Source organism: Ascaphus truei, chromosome 5, assembly GCF_040206685.1.
Source record: "Ascaphus truei isolate aAscTru1 chromosome 5, aAscTru1.hap1, whole genome shotgun sequence".
NCBI classification, from domain to species: Eukaryota; Metazoa; Chordata; class Amphibia; order Anura; family Ascaphidae; genus Ascaphus; species Ascaphus truei.
Window position 1 is genome coordinate 110,131,553 of NC_134487.1, and position 15,372 is coordinate 110,146,924.

Below are 15,372 nucleotides of genomic sequence, written 5' to 3' on the forward strand. Positions count from 1 at the left end.
TTTTCAGGGTGACTTCCACCGCTGAAGAAGCCAACCTGTGATTTAATGCATTTTTAATTTTCAATCTGCATTATCAAACAAGCTCATTTGTAATGGGTTTTAATACACTGAGCATACTTCGATTTCTATAGCAGGTTTTAGCCCAGCTCCCCAGCAGCGCGAGATCTTTGCAACACTTTCCTGTTTGTGATAATTTGTTGCCAATATTCCCAACAGTTTGAGCTGTAAACTGTAACAATAGATAATGATACTTTAGTAATATAGGGATATATTGTAGCTGCTGACTTACACTGAAGCAGCCTGTGTTAGGGCTGGGACCCGCTGCGCCCGTGTGCGCGGGCGGCGACGTGAGCTCAACTTACCATTCCTGTTTGAACTCACGATCGGGTCCCAGTCCCTCCTCACTTCTAACTTGCTACATGCTGTGACGCGGTAGCCAGCAGGAGACACGAGAGAATGGTGTTCTCTTGCTGCAACGCGTCACATGGTACGCGAAGGGGCCAATCATAGACTGGCTCCCTTCAACGAATGGCAAGCCAGCTATTGTGTGCTAGTGTGTGGAGCTGCTGCAGTGCTGTGAGCCCTGCTTTGTTTTGGACCCCGCCCCCCTCCGTCATGGCCGCGCCCCCTCCCGTCATGGCCGCGCCCCCCCCGACCCGTTTGGCCACGCCCCCCCCGCTCCAAGAAAAGCAGCCTGTAGACCGCAGATCGCGGTACAGCGAGTTGCACGCGCCGCCGGCAAGCAAGCCAGCCGTGCGGACGCGTGCAACGGGACCTCAGCCTAAGTCACACAATCAGGATTTTGACAGTTTTATAACAGGAGCACCAAACGATTGCCAGCTTAGGTAAGACTGTAGAATTACACATTGTTAAATGCTTTACAAATACATATAAGAAAAGGAGAAAAGGAAAAAAAAAAAAGGGGGGTGTAAGAGACCTGTGCAGAGGTATACTCAGGGAGACCGATATTGGGAAAATTAAACATGGCTTTTTTTAGCCTGTCACTTAAAAACAGCATCTTAAGGCAAAACATAACACAAAGAAACAAACACCTATCCCTGTGTAAGGGCTAACTTACTTCCCCAGTCCCTATCTGCAAGGCTGGAGGAAAAAGCCCCTTACCCACCTATCACCCCAAAATCTCAAGAGGTATCTGTATGCAGGGGCTCTTTGTGGCAGTCTCTGAGGCTCATCCCCACTGCTCATGGCTGCGCATGTGACGTGAGCAAAATACGGCCCTCTATGGGGCCGGCCCCAGTCAGTGTGTGCTTGCACATGATCAAGCGCGAGTGGTACGACTACATTCTGAAAAGTCAAGACATTTTACTTTTGGCGCGGCGGCCGAGCGAGGACCACGTCACAGCAGCAGTTCAGCCAATGAGGGCATGCCATTGCCACATCTCCCTGTTGCAAGTGATCTGAAGTCCTCAGATCGCTCGGCTGAAAGCCATGAGTGCCGCCAGGCGCTCCATTGCTCGCGCACGCTCATTGGGGTTGCAGCTTGAGTCTAGTTGGGTACAGGAAAAGATGTCTGGTGTCTTGTTAACAGCACAGCTCTTCTGTGTACTCAAGACATCATCTCCCTATGTCAGCACAGTATGTCTGGGCTAAGGAGTCTCTTGTTCTGTTCCCAGCAGGGTGTTTTTTACCCTCCTCTGATTACCCAGGTGGATCTGGTTAATTAACCAGCTCTCTGCTGGATTTGCAGACCACTAGAGGCAGCTTTATTTAAACAGGGATAAGTCCCTGTTATAGGGTGGGAGGAGTAGTATTTCTGCTTTAAAGTAAATGGCAGATATCGCTAATTCGGCCGCGATGATGTGCATCGTGCTTTGATGATGCCCAGCGATTCGATGCATAGAAAATGTAATATGGTGTTATACTACTCACAATAATAATAATAATAATAATAAATCATTTACTGCTATGTGAACCTACAACTTGATAGACATTCTGGCCTATGCATTTGCACTGAACTGTCAGAAAACATGTGGCCACATGCAAAGGCATACTTGAAGAGTGGATGAACTAGAAGATAACAGGAACCTGTGCCATATTATTAGCACTCATTATTAATCTTCATACTGTACTACATGACCTTTGTTGCAGGTCACAATGGTATCACAAGTAGACATACACCATCTTAGCAAGCTCAAAACCCATAGTTACAGTATTTTATATTTATATATTTTATATTTAGAATTGTATCACAACATACAGTATTTGTTTTTCCATATAATTACAGCTCATGTTTGCTAAACGGTACTATGCCATATGACATCAGTTGACACTGGAAGACCCTTATTCGCCACATTTACTAGGAAGTGTTACTCTGTAAGATAACTTTGGTGCTGGAAGTCATAAAGGGTCATATTTAGTAAGAGGTGTAAGACACCATGTGGCTCATTAACTTTAATGAGTAGTAAAGGGCCATATTGCCTAAGCTGTATTTTATGGCGTACTAAATATGCCCCCCTATGTCTCATTCACTTGAATGGGATGTAATGTGTCTTTTGTCAATGGCAAGTGTTTTATGGCATAGCAGTATTGCAGCACAACAGCAACACTATAATGTGCCTACATGTTTAAGCATGAGCAGAGAAATTAAAGCGTGTCACACGTATGTCTCTATTTCAATTTCTGATAGTATTTCAAGGCAAAAATAGCAGTTTGCATCTCACCATATTCATTAAGCCATTTTCACACGTTCAAAATGCCTACTTAACACACATTGAACTTCTTGTTATAGCGTTTTTTTGCCATGTGATTGCATTACAACCAGTTGAAAGAAAAATAGTGTTTTCTGAATGCATATTTTTGCAGCTACATTATATTCAGATATGTTTATGTAATAGCACCGATTTACGATGGTCTGATGGTTATGTTTATGTTTCAAATGCAGATTAAACACAGAGAACCCCAGAGAGAGACTGAAGACCCTGTGATCTCTATTGAACTTAAAGAAGATAATGAATTTAAAAAGTATGTGTTCATAGACCTACATCTATCTTTATGTAGATATACATGACTTTCTAATTCACATTTTTGCTTTTGGATAGAAGATTATAGAATTTTGTTAACCTTTACACTCCCCTTAGGATATTTATAAATGTTCTCAGGGCTGGCAGCTGCATGTTCTTTAGAAAGTTTATAAACATCTTCCTCATTCCCCCTCTCTGCTGCATCCATGGGGTGTGGATTCTGCCTCAACTGGCTACATTTGCTCCTCGGCAGAACTCGTAGGGAAGTCTGAGGAGCAGACTTCCTTATAAGGTTATTTATTTACTTATTTATAAAATGTTTTACCAGGAAATAATACATTGAGAGTTACCACTCATTTTCAAGTACGTCCTGGGCATAGTTAATATGACATAATACATGGTTACAAATACAGTTACATAAATGAACAGGGTATACATTATATACAATACATTGCATGCACAGTTAGAGATAATATATATTATAGGCGTATGTAACAGTTACAGACCAGATTAAAATGTGAGACAGCCTTAGTTTTGAAAGAACTTAAACTGGCGGTGGATGTGAGAGTCTCCGGTAGGTTGTTCCAGTTTTGGGGTGCACGGTAAGAGAAGTAGGAGTGGCCAGATACTTTGTTGAGCCTTGGGACCATGAACAGTCTTTTGGAGTCAGATCTCAGATGATAAGTGCTGCATGTGGTAGGGCTGAGGAGCTTGTTCAGATAGGTGGGTAGCTTGCCCAGAAAGTATTTGAAGGCAAGACAGGAAAGGTGAACTTTGCGCCTAGACTCGAGTGATGACCAATCTAGTTCTTTGAACATTTCGCAGTGATGTGTGCTGTAGTTGCATTGGAGAACGAAACGACAAATTGAATTGTAGAGGGTGTCAAGTTTGTCAAGGTGGGTTTGGGGTGCCGAGCCATATACTATGTCTCCATAGTCGATAATTGGCATTAGCATCTGCTGTGCAATACGCTTTCTGACTAGCAGGCTTAGGGAGGATTTGTTCCTGTAAAGTACACCTAGTTTGGCATAGGTTTTGGATGTTAGGGTATCAATGTGCATTCCGAATGTTAAGTGGGAGTCAAACCATATGCCCAGGTATTTAAAACTAATAACAGGAGTTAGGGTGGTGTTAGCGTTGGTTCTGATCTGGAGCTCAGTCACTGGAAGCTTTAAAAAATTAGTTTTGGTCCCAAGAGTGGTCTGATTTGTCACTTAAAAAGAAAATAATAGTCCTAAAAGGCTTTTTTTTTTTTTTTTTTTTAAAGGGACCCTCCCCCTGCCTTTTCCACATTTGTAGTCAGGGAAGGGGGAGAGAGATCTTTCCAAAACATCATCCATATTTTTTTATATTGACACCGGGTATCTCCCCTACTCATTGCTCTAAGTATGCTATGTGCCCAAGGAGGGGGGTACTCTATTGTCACTCTTTGTGATTATCAGATGTTTGGCTTTATGGGGGTATTATCCACAATGATTGAGAAGGAGTCCCCCCTTTTCCTTGTTTCTGAGGGGGTCTTCTTAAAATCAACTCCCTAAACAGAGGCTGCATATACATTTATATTGATTTTGAATTGTTCTATTTTACAAGAATTCACAGGCACAATCCTATTCCCATAAATATGGGTTTAATTTTGATTGACATTGGTACAGTAATGTTCTCTCTCTCTCTCTCTCTCTCTCTCTCTCTCTCTCTCTCTCTCTCTCTCTCTCTCTCTCTCTCTCTCTCTCTCTCTCTTTTAGGATATCCCCATACTTTTAAGAATAAAAAGGGGTAAGGGGTAGAGGAGGTTGGGCATCAAAACGCCCTCACCTAACCTGGTGCAGAAGCATCTAACAACATTGTCATTGTATCTGTCATAGAAGGGGGCAATCACCTTAGTATGACTGTTCAAAATAAAAAATCCCAATATGTGTATGGATATATACTATGAGAAAATATAGATTTCGTCTGGTGCATCATTGTTTAGTTACTGTAATTACGGTAGTTACTGTAATTACAGGAGAAATTAGAATACATATTTGTCTAATGCTACTTTGGGGACCCACCAACCTCTTCCCATGTAAAAACATTAAACAGAAAGGAAATGCACTGAATAGCAAAGACTCTCTTTTAATTTGTTTCATGATTCACGGAGTGTCTTTGCGCTGTGAAGTCCTGTGCTATCTACCCTATGAGATGTTTGGAAACATCTCCTGAATCAGTCACATCTCTCTTGTATGGTGATTTTCCCCCCATTTTTTTACCTTTTTCACTCAATATTTTGAATTCAAGTCAATTTGACTGATTCGTCACTGTGTGTTATTCTTGGATGATACTTAGTTTGCACTAATTTATCTTGTTGCACATTAAATGGGGAATGAATGTAAGGAAAGCTTACTTCCCTTCCATCCGTTCCCTGAATGTAAGGAAAGCTTACATCCCTTCCATCCGTTCCCTGTTTAATGCATGTTAAGATCTTATTTGCCTTTCCAACTACATAATTATGCCCCTCTATAAAGCATAAGTAAGACCATACCTTGAATATGGTATAAAGGGATATACCCAATCAGTAAACATGGGAAGTATGTTGATCCAGGGAAAAATCTCCATTATTTGGATCAGCAGGAATTTTAATTATCCCTTATGAGACATCATTGGATGATTTTTCACTAGGGTTTTTTTTTTTTTTTTCCTTTGGATCAAGATTCTGTAAACACAAATATAGGATAAGTATCTGTCATCTAAATTTTGCATAGGTTGAACTAGACAGACATATGTCTTTTGTCAACCTCATCTACTATGTAAATATGTAACTATGACGGTCTGGCCTAAATCTGTTAATTTCAATCTTATTATTTTTTTTTCTAGCATGTTACGACAGACAGAAAATGGTGTACCTCTAGTATAGTAGTGGCTGCACATCTTTCATATACTGGTAAGCCAAGCTATTATATGTTTGTTTTCTTTTTTGATTACTTCAAATTTCAGTTTTAAATTAGCAAAGTTACAGATGTAGCACTGCATTAACTTCTACTATTGACTATATGATTTGAAATTCCGTAAGAAAGTGCGTTGAAGTGGGGGGTGGATGGAATGGAGATCTGTAAGCTGTTTGGAATAGCAGGGGCATTTATTATTTATATATATATATTATTTAGCCTATATTAGTAATAATCCCCTCAGATCAGTTCCCGAGATACTTACCGGTAAAGTTATTGTTTTTTTTATTTATTTAAATGGCTGTCCGATATAAAGCAGCAATCAATGATGTTGCATCTTCCTATTGGCCTGACATTTGGTAGCTATTTACTTTTCCCACCATAACATTTTTAATGTCTGCTTATACTCACTTACCAGCTTCACGTTGCAAAGCCAGCAACCAACCCCGCAGTGATGAGACCCAAAAGGTTGAAACAGATTTCTATGAGTAGGTTTACTGGCTATGCACATCTTTAACCCAGGCTGTGTTGACAAGCTGTGTAAGGCCGAGTCCATAGAAGGACAGGCCGCGCTGAGCCGTGCGGACGCTCCGCGCTGAGCCCCTGCATCCTCAATGAGGATGCCTTGAGAGGGCTGTCGGCTGAAAATATCCAATCAGCGCGGAGCAGCATCAACGTCACGGCGCCGTGACATTGACGTCGGTGCGTCGCGGGCAATTGGCCCAGCGACGTCACTGCCTTGCCTCCCTCAGTCTCCCCCCGCCTCCGATCACGCCCGTTGGCTCGCCTGCATGGGCATGAAATCGTGCAGATTTCAGCAGGCGAGCCTCATCGTCAGCGTGGTCCAGCCCTGCTTCCCCTTCTATGGCCCCAGCCTAAAACGGCAGGCAATATGGTAACCTTATTGGTGTCCATTTTAAAATGGATAAGAAGTAAAGGGTGACTCATTGTGAGTGCACATTTGCATGTCATCACCCAGAATCCCTGGCTGAAGTGGAAGCATTGTTTGCTAAGCGATAATGGGGAAAGAGAGGGATTCCAGACCTGTCTGAAGCATGCAAATATGCTCACAAGTGGTATTTTTATTTATTGTTTCCCGTGGAAGATTTAAATCTAAGTGCTTAACCAGTAAGTATCTCTGGAACAGGAAAGTCATCAGAATGTTATTATTCAGGCCTGGAGAATGCCTTGTGTCTGATTAATGGGGGGATTGCTGTTTTAAATATTGGCCTGTATGGATTCAGTTATGTCCATATTAATGTGAATTAGGTTTCTTAAATTTACATTGGACATTAAAAAAATCGGTATCTCAAATTTATTATGTGTTAAGCTATTGTGCCTGTGCAATTTAATTGTTTTCTTTTACAAATAGACTAGATGAATCTTTAGAATGCAATTTTTTGGGCTGTAGATTAAAGACAGACTTTTGATTTATAATACCAATCCTACGTTAAAGCAGAATAGTCCACATCTCCCTTCAATATATTATAAGTGTATTATTCTTCGTCATTTTCATTTGTATCTAATTAATGGAACAAAGGGATCAACGAACCGACAGACAACAGTATAATCTAGTGTGTAAAATATTGTGCCAGCCTAACCATTTCTGTAAAGTCTTTACTAAATATAGTTTAATATGGATTAAAATTAAAATATTAGAGGGGTGCTAAATTCTTCTTGTTTACAGTTTTAAACTAGCTGGCTAAAAGTCTTCAACAACCTTCAGTTGTAGATGCCAATCACCTTAATGTTTCTTAAAGGGACAGTCCCAGTGGGGTAAAAAATATGTTTTTTTTTTTTTTTTTTTTTTAAACTCTGCATAATTGGCTTTCTTAGAAAAATTAATTCAACCTTAAAATAGCTGTTTTACCATTTTGCATCCTGTTTCAAAATTAAATACCACTTGTCTCCAAGTCCATATTTTTATTCAAGCATATCAGCAATGTATGCCTATCTGCTTGACTAGTGAAGACATTGTTACTATACAAACAATGGACAAATAAAAAAAACAATTCATCTATAGTCATCACCAAACCACATTAGATAAAGATTGTAAAAGCACTCCAAAGCTTTTTCTGACCATGAATAAGTTAAAAAGTAAAAAGATTATTTCAAGTAACGAACTGAGGGAGCAGGAGTAGGTAGTATGATACCTTTTATTGGATCAACAGATAGTTGGACCAATTTACAAGCTTTCAAACCTCACATGGTAAATGTTGTAGAAGATTCCAACCCCCTTAGAAAATGAAATAACAGCTATTTTCCTACTTCTGCCAAATATAACCATTGTAAAGAGTGAAGCTATGTAACTTTTTCTTCAATGTGAATGTTTATTCTTTACATTTCCTCCCACAGGTGACAGTTCTATGTTTGCTTCATAACTGGAGTAGCTAAAAGCAACACATTCTTTTCTGGAGTGACAAACTGGTTCAGACTCCTAAGTGATGATTCAGATATGAACTAATTTGTTTCACTTTAAAACAAGCAACATATTACATCACTTTCAAGAGGATTTGTACATCACAGAATTGTTTATTATTCACATTGACTCCGTCTTGTCTGCTATTGTGGAACTGAATACAGCTTCTAATGCTCTGTGTGACACTCCTGATAGAAGGTGAATGGAGTATCACGAAGAACCAAAACATGTTCTAAACATTAAAAGCTCAAGGATGTTCTTTTACTTCTGAAAGATTAATATGATCTTTATGGTATCTTGAAAGAATGGAAAACAAAGCTTAGCTGCACTGGATAATTAGATGTGTTTTGTTTTTCTTTTGGTTGCAAAGTAAAATCAGGAAGGTTCCTGAGACTAATCATTGGCATTGCTTTTCACATGTGAGCTTACATAAGACTTTGAGTCGATACAAATGGGTACTTTGTTCCTGGGACACTCCAGAAGCATAGCCTCTGCTCGGAGAGCACGGTCAATGGATATCGATGGTGATGCAGTTGAAGAATGAAGTTTATTAACAGTAGTGTGAAGATGATTTTTACAGTAGATGCATCCTACAATATTTCTGGGTCTTTCGCTATTTAGTTACTGAGAGCAATTTTCCTACAAAGCTGGCACAACAAATTCAGGATATACTTATGTACATTTTTTTTAGTTGTCATATTAAATATATTTTTTTATAATGGACACATTTCTGTACATAAATATTACATGTATCACATAGAGTTTGATAGATCTATGATGGCTAAAAGATGAAAAGGGTAGGAATAAATGAATACAATTTTTTGTGATTAACTATATATGAACAAAATGATTAATAATATGGCCCCTATAACTTCAATGAGGCCCATATTTACTAAACAGTCTTTTGTCATATGACTGGAATCAGGGCCACCAACAGGGGGGACACAAAAGGTACTTGTTTTCCGGGCCCCGTGAGTCAGGGGGGGCCGGCCGCCCGGGCCCCCTGCATGGCCGGGCACCAGTTAATTACATTTTTAAAAAAAGTATTAAAAAAATGGCGGTGATTCCCTGTGCGCATGTGCAGAGCCGAAGTCCCAGCGCGCATGCGCAGGGCAAGCAGGGTGTCCAGCCTGCTGCCTGTGGGTTCGCTCCCCCCCTCCTCCCGCTCCCAACGTGGGACAGAGGGGAAGCGCCAACCCAGCTTCCTGCACGCACACCAACACAGTTTCTCCCACACGCGCTTCCTGCCCCAGCACACCAGACACGCAACCCACTCAGTCACTGTCACCCAGTCACCGTCACCCACCCAGTCACTGTCACCCACCCAGTCACGCAACCCACCCAGTCACTGTCACCCAGTCACCGTCACTCACCCAGTCACTGTCACCCACCCACCCAGTCACTGTCTCCCTGTCACCCATTCACTGTCACCCAGTCACTTTCTCCCACACACCCAGTCACTAATCCACCCACACCCACTCAGTCACTAACCCACCCACTCAGTCACCCACCCACTCAGTCACTCAGTCACCCACCAAATACACCCAGTCACTGTCACCCACCCAGTAACCCAGTCACTAAAGTCACTAACCCCCCCACCCACCCAGTCACTAAAGTCACTAACCCACCCAGTCACTAACCCACCCACTCAGTCACCCATTCAGTCACCCAACCACTCAGTCACCCACCAAACCCGCTCAGTCACCCACTCAGTCACTGACTTTTAGTGATTAACATTTAGTGACTGAGTGGGTGACAGTCACTAACACACCCACCCAGACACTAACCCACCCACTCACCCACCCAGTCACTAACCCACCCACTCACCCATTCACTAACCCAACCACACACCCACCCACTCACTAACCCACCCACTCACCAGACACTAACCCACCCACTCAGTCACCCAGTCACTGTCACCCAGTCACTGTCACCCACCCAGTCACTGTCACCCACTTAGTCACCCACCCACCCAGTCACTAATGTCAGTCAGTAACTCACCAACCCAGTCAGTCACTAAAAAACAGTCACCCACCCACCCAGTCACCCATCAAACCAACCCCGTCACTGTCACCCATCCAGTCACTGTCACCCAGTCACCCACCCACCCAGTCACTAAAGTCAGTCAGTAACTCACCAACCCAGTCAGTCACTAAAAACCAGTCACCCACCCACCCAGTCACCCATCAAACCCACCCAGTCACTGTCACCCACCCAGTCATTGTTACTCAGTCACTGTCACCAACACAGTCATTCTCACTCAGTCACTGCCGCCCACTCAGTCACTGCCACCCACTCAGTCACTGCCGCCCACTCAGTCACTGCCGCCCACTCAGTCACTGCCGCCCACTCAGTCACTGCCGCCCACTCAGTCACTGCCGCCCACTCAGTCACTGCCACCCACTCAGTCACTGCCACCCACTCAGTCATTGTCACTCAGTCAAAGTAACCCACCCAGTCACTAAAAGTCACTCACCCGCCCAGTCACTCACCCGCCCAGTCACTCACCTGCCCAGTCACTCACCCGCCCAGTCACTCACCCGCCCAGTCACTCACCCGCCAAGTCACTCACCCGCCCAGTCACTCACCCAGTCACTAACCCACCCAGTTACTACAGTCACTAAAATAAACAGGTTGCATTGTAATGTCTTTTCTGTATCACAATAAGAAAACAGTTAAGTAAAAGTTGCACGCTAAAAAATATTTTTTCATGGGAGGTGCGCTATGGATTTGGGGGGGGGGGCTGGTCCTTTCATTTGTCCTGGGCCCCATATTTTCTGTTGGCGGCCCTGACTGGAATACACCTTGTAGCCATTCAAGTGAACGGACTTTGGTATATTATAGCACCAGCAGGAGCCTTATGTCAGAAGACTGCCTAGTAAATATCCCCTAAATCTGTAGTGGAACAGTTATTTAGTGATGTAGCTCTAAATGCATTTATTAAAAAAATATATATATATACATTTTCTAAAAGCTTTCTCCTGAAAAGTACCATTTGAAAAGAAAAACTATGTAAAATGTTAAATTACAATAAAACATTTAGTAACAGTATGCTTTAAATGTTAGAATTACCATACAAGTGATTTGTATTTGCATACACATTTAGTAAATGATTGTAATAAATACATTATTTATAGTATAAATGAGTATCTTAAACAGTTTATTATTGATATGGTGTCACAACATAAAATGTCCATCGTCCAACATATGGCAGTAGTAATCCTTGCTAGTACAAAATCTCTATTATAACATTTTGCTCATTCTATCCCTGTGCCCTAAATCATGACATGATGGTAATCTTCATTACAAATGCACCCCTATTTATGTTGATGTATCTTTTATCTCCTGTTCTATTTTTTAGCAAGAAGATGAATTATAATATATTTCCAAAATGCCATATCTTAAAAAAGCATAAAAAGTATCTAAAAGATAAGTGTATGTGTATATATACATAGATTTTAAAGTAGGTGTGCATATTGATGTGTGTGTGTGTGTGTGTGTGTGTGTGTGTGTGTGTGTGTGTGTGTGTATATATATGTATATACACACACACTCACATATGATAGTCAGAAATGTATACATTCAGTAAGTTTACTGTCCATTCAAAACATTGAATATTTGTGAAAATGTGGCATTGGGATATAAACAATTCAAATGTTGCATTGTATATTTAATTTACTATAACTTGTATTCATTCTTTTGACGTGTTTCAATATTTTGTTAGTGTATTAGTGTATTAGTTTATTTTGGTTGCATTGCCACTTTGTCACTCAACCTGTGAATTTTCTGGTTACTTTTGGCTTTATTACCTAAGCTTCAGTAGTGGATATTTACAACCACTTAGAACAACAATAGAAATATTGCTATAAGCTTTTGTTTATATGCAAGTAAAAAACAAACAACTCACAAGTGTCCTGGGTTACCCCATTCAGTAGTGTAAGGGGCTCATTCTCGAAGCTTTGCAGCTGCGATTGTCCAAAAAACTTCCATTCAAGTCATAGGAGGTTGCAACCATCTGTACTGAGCTTATTGAATAAACCCCTAAAATTGCAACACGGAAAACATAGTTTTCTTGTCCAGAAATTGTTCAGAAGTAGTTAAAAATAACACATAATCGAAAAAAAAAAAAGCTTTGAAACAGTCAAGCAAAGCTAGTTTACTGAAGTGTTGAATATGAACAATATACCTAGCATAGATACAAATAAGTTATTTGCATACACTAAAAAAAACACATAGAAAAGCAGGTAATATCAATATGCATTTGGAAACTGGCATACTACTAAAGTAAAGTCTATTAAGAAATATACTAAACAGAAAGTATTTTTAATTTGTTCTGCTGCTTCTGCATTTTATTGTTATAACTATATGAACATCATTATGCTGTTCAAAAGATTGCTTTGAGATAAGACAAAAACAATATTAATTTTCCTAAAATTCATGAATGCCAACACACATTTGAATAAAATATCAAAAGCAATGTGTCATAATTTGCATGTACTGTATGTATCATGTTAATGAATCCTTTTTGTCCTTCTGTAGAAAAATCGTTGCATATACCAAAGGTGCGCAATCCTTTTTGTTAGTGCCCACTACCTGCTTGACCTCCCTGCTTGCCCCCCCTTTACCTTGTCTCTGGCATCTGTGGCGTCATTTAATTGCAGGGGGCGCAAACTTTTTTCCCTACGCCCTCCTGTCGGATGTCCTCCTCTCCGCGGACCCCTCTCCCTCCTCCTCCTTACCTTGATTCCTGGCATCTGGGCGTCATGACATCATGTTGCCATAGCAACGTGACGTCACATGACCCGTTGCCATGGCGACGCATCTCCAGATTATTTACAGAGGCCCTCCAGCTCCCCCGGGCATCTGTAAACCCCGTGCCTCCTCCCCCCCCCCCCCCCCGCCGGTAATCTCGCGCCCCCCCCTGGGGGTCGCTCCCCCCAGTTTGCGCACCACTGATTTAATGCACAATGTCATGTGATATCGCGTTGCCATTTGATGCCACGTTGTCATGGCGGCATGTCACAAGAGGTTGCCAGAGAGCAGGTAAAAGGCAGGTACAGATGCCTCACACACTGCCCCCTCCCCCAGAAATCGTTGCGCTCACCAGTTTGTGCACCCCTGGCATATACTTTTCTGGCAGATTGTGTCCTTGTGGCAGCAAAAAAAGTTTCTTAGCTGTAGAAAGTTTCAATACGTTCAGAGATTGCAATCTGCATTTTTAACCTCTGGATCATTTCTGCTGTTTTGCAGGCCAAAATAGATTTGTTCTGTAACTGTGCACTGACCTGTCCAATTTTTTATTTTGCTCATCTTCTTCGTGAATTAGATTTAAAATATATATATATATATATATATATATATATATATATATATATATATATATATATATATATATATATATATATATATATATATATATATATATATATATATATATATATATATATATATATATATATATATATATATATATATATATATATATATATATATATTCATCTTTACATTTGCTTTTGATTTTAGACTATTTGTTTCATGCTCCTATGGCAACAAATGTTTTAACCTGCAATTTATGTTGGTATTTAGCTTCTGCAAATCTTTTGTGAATGATAGCCCATTCAAATATTATCTGCCACTGAAAAAAAAGGTTATTTATTGAATGTTTCCAAGAAGGAAACATGATCTCAGATTGCATTTGGCTTGTATGCTTGTTCATGCTTGATCATGAAACAGCTTTTTTTTTTTTTTTACCAGGGTCACATCTTGAAGGTGTGCATTTATTTTTCAAGTCAAAATGGATTCCACACGTGTCCATACCTGAATGTAATCTCTGACACTGGACATTTGGTCAATATAGTTTAAGTGGGTAACCAGTAAATTAAGTCAATGTATAATTCACTTCCCTTCACCCAACTTCTCACTGCATTCAGTTGAGGGGTTTGATAGTGAAGCAGATTTTGAAGAAGTATGGACTTGATACCAGTTATCTTACAGCACTAACTGACATTCAAATCAATATTGTTAAAATAAATATTTTTTTATTTCTAGCATACAGATAAAGTAGGTTCCGAAGCAGCTTTCATGTGGAACACATACACAAGCCAGCATTGTATTTTAACCACTTTCTCAGTGTGGTCACACAGGGTATCAAAGTACGTTCTGCATCTTTTAACTATCCATTTTAAGTGTAAAATATTGTATGATGAGAAAATAGGAATCTTTTTTTTTATCAAAATGTCCCTGCTGCAAAGATGGGGTAACACTAATGTCAAATATGTGCCAGATTTATTAACCAACACAATTCAGTAATTGAAGCTGGGTAATTTCGCCCTAGAATATATATGTATGTTTGTATGTATTCAGTCAACCATCTGCCAATAAAGGCTGCATGGTGGTGTCCATAATTATGGTGCAATTCTATATTGTCTGTAACAAGCAGCCAAAAAAATAACCCATTGTGGCTTTGGACAAGATAAAATTGCTCCCTCAGCAGTGAATGTTTGGATATAGATGATAAGAACTGTTATTGTATTAAAACAAAACAAGGATTATTAATTAATCTGAGCAGACTTTCATCCACATAACCATACAGTATGTATGCAACCATACTCTATATGACAGAATTATTTAGCTTCTTATGATAGCCATGTCCACAATATGTTAGCAAAACTACTACATAAATTATATGATACTTATATGCAAACAGCAATTATACATTTGTTATTGAATGCAATTTTAAAAAAAATAGGATTGTGGAAATTAGTTCACTTGTTACTCAAGTGAAAACTAGAACTGAGAAAGGTGAAATGTCCATCATATATACCAGGCCTGCACAACATACGGTCCGCCTGGACTCCCTGTGCGTCCCGCGGTGCGTCCCGCGATGCCCCCCCCCCCCCCAGCCCGCTCTGCAGACACAGGAGGGAAGGAGCGCCAGCATTTTGACACGCTCCCCACCCCCTCCCACTCTGCCGAGCGCTAGCATTTTGATGGCCACCCCCACCCAACCCCCTCTGCCAATTAGGGAAGGGTCGGCAGCAGTTTTATGCGA

At 40.6% G+C, this 15,372-nt stretch overlaps 1 protein-coding gene across 1 annotated transcript in view; it reads left to right on the top strand.

Annotated features, from left to right (window-relative positions):
- Positions 1-12,480, top strand: part of KITLG (KIT ligand) — a 98,813-nt gene extending 86,333 nt beyond the window's left edge. Inside the window, exons 8-10 of the mRNA XM_075600463.1 lie at positions 2,903-2,982; positions 5,832-5,898; positions 8,258-12,480. Coding sequence (XP_075456578.1) covers positions 2,903-2,982; positions 5,832-5,871 — 120 coding nt within the window. The 3' untranslated portion in view covers positions 5,872-5,898; positions 8,258-12,480. The remainder of the gene's footprint in view (positions 1-2,902; positions 2,983-5,831; positions 5,899-8,257) is intronic.
- The last annotated feature ends 2,892 nt before the right edge of the window (positions 12,481-15,372 follow it).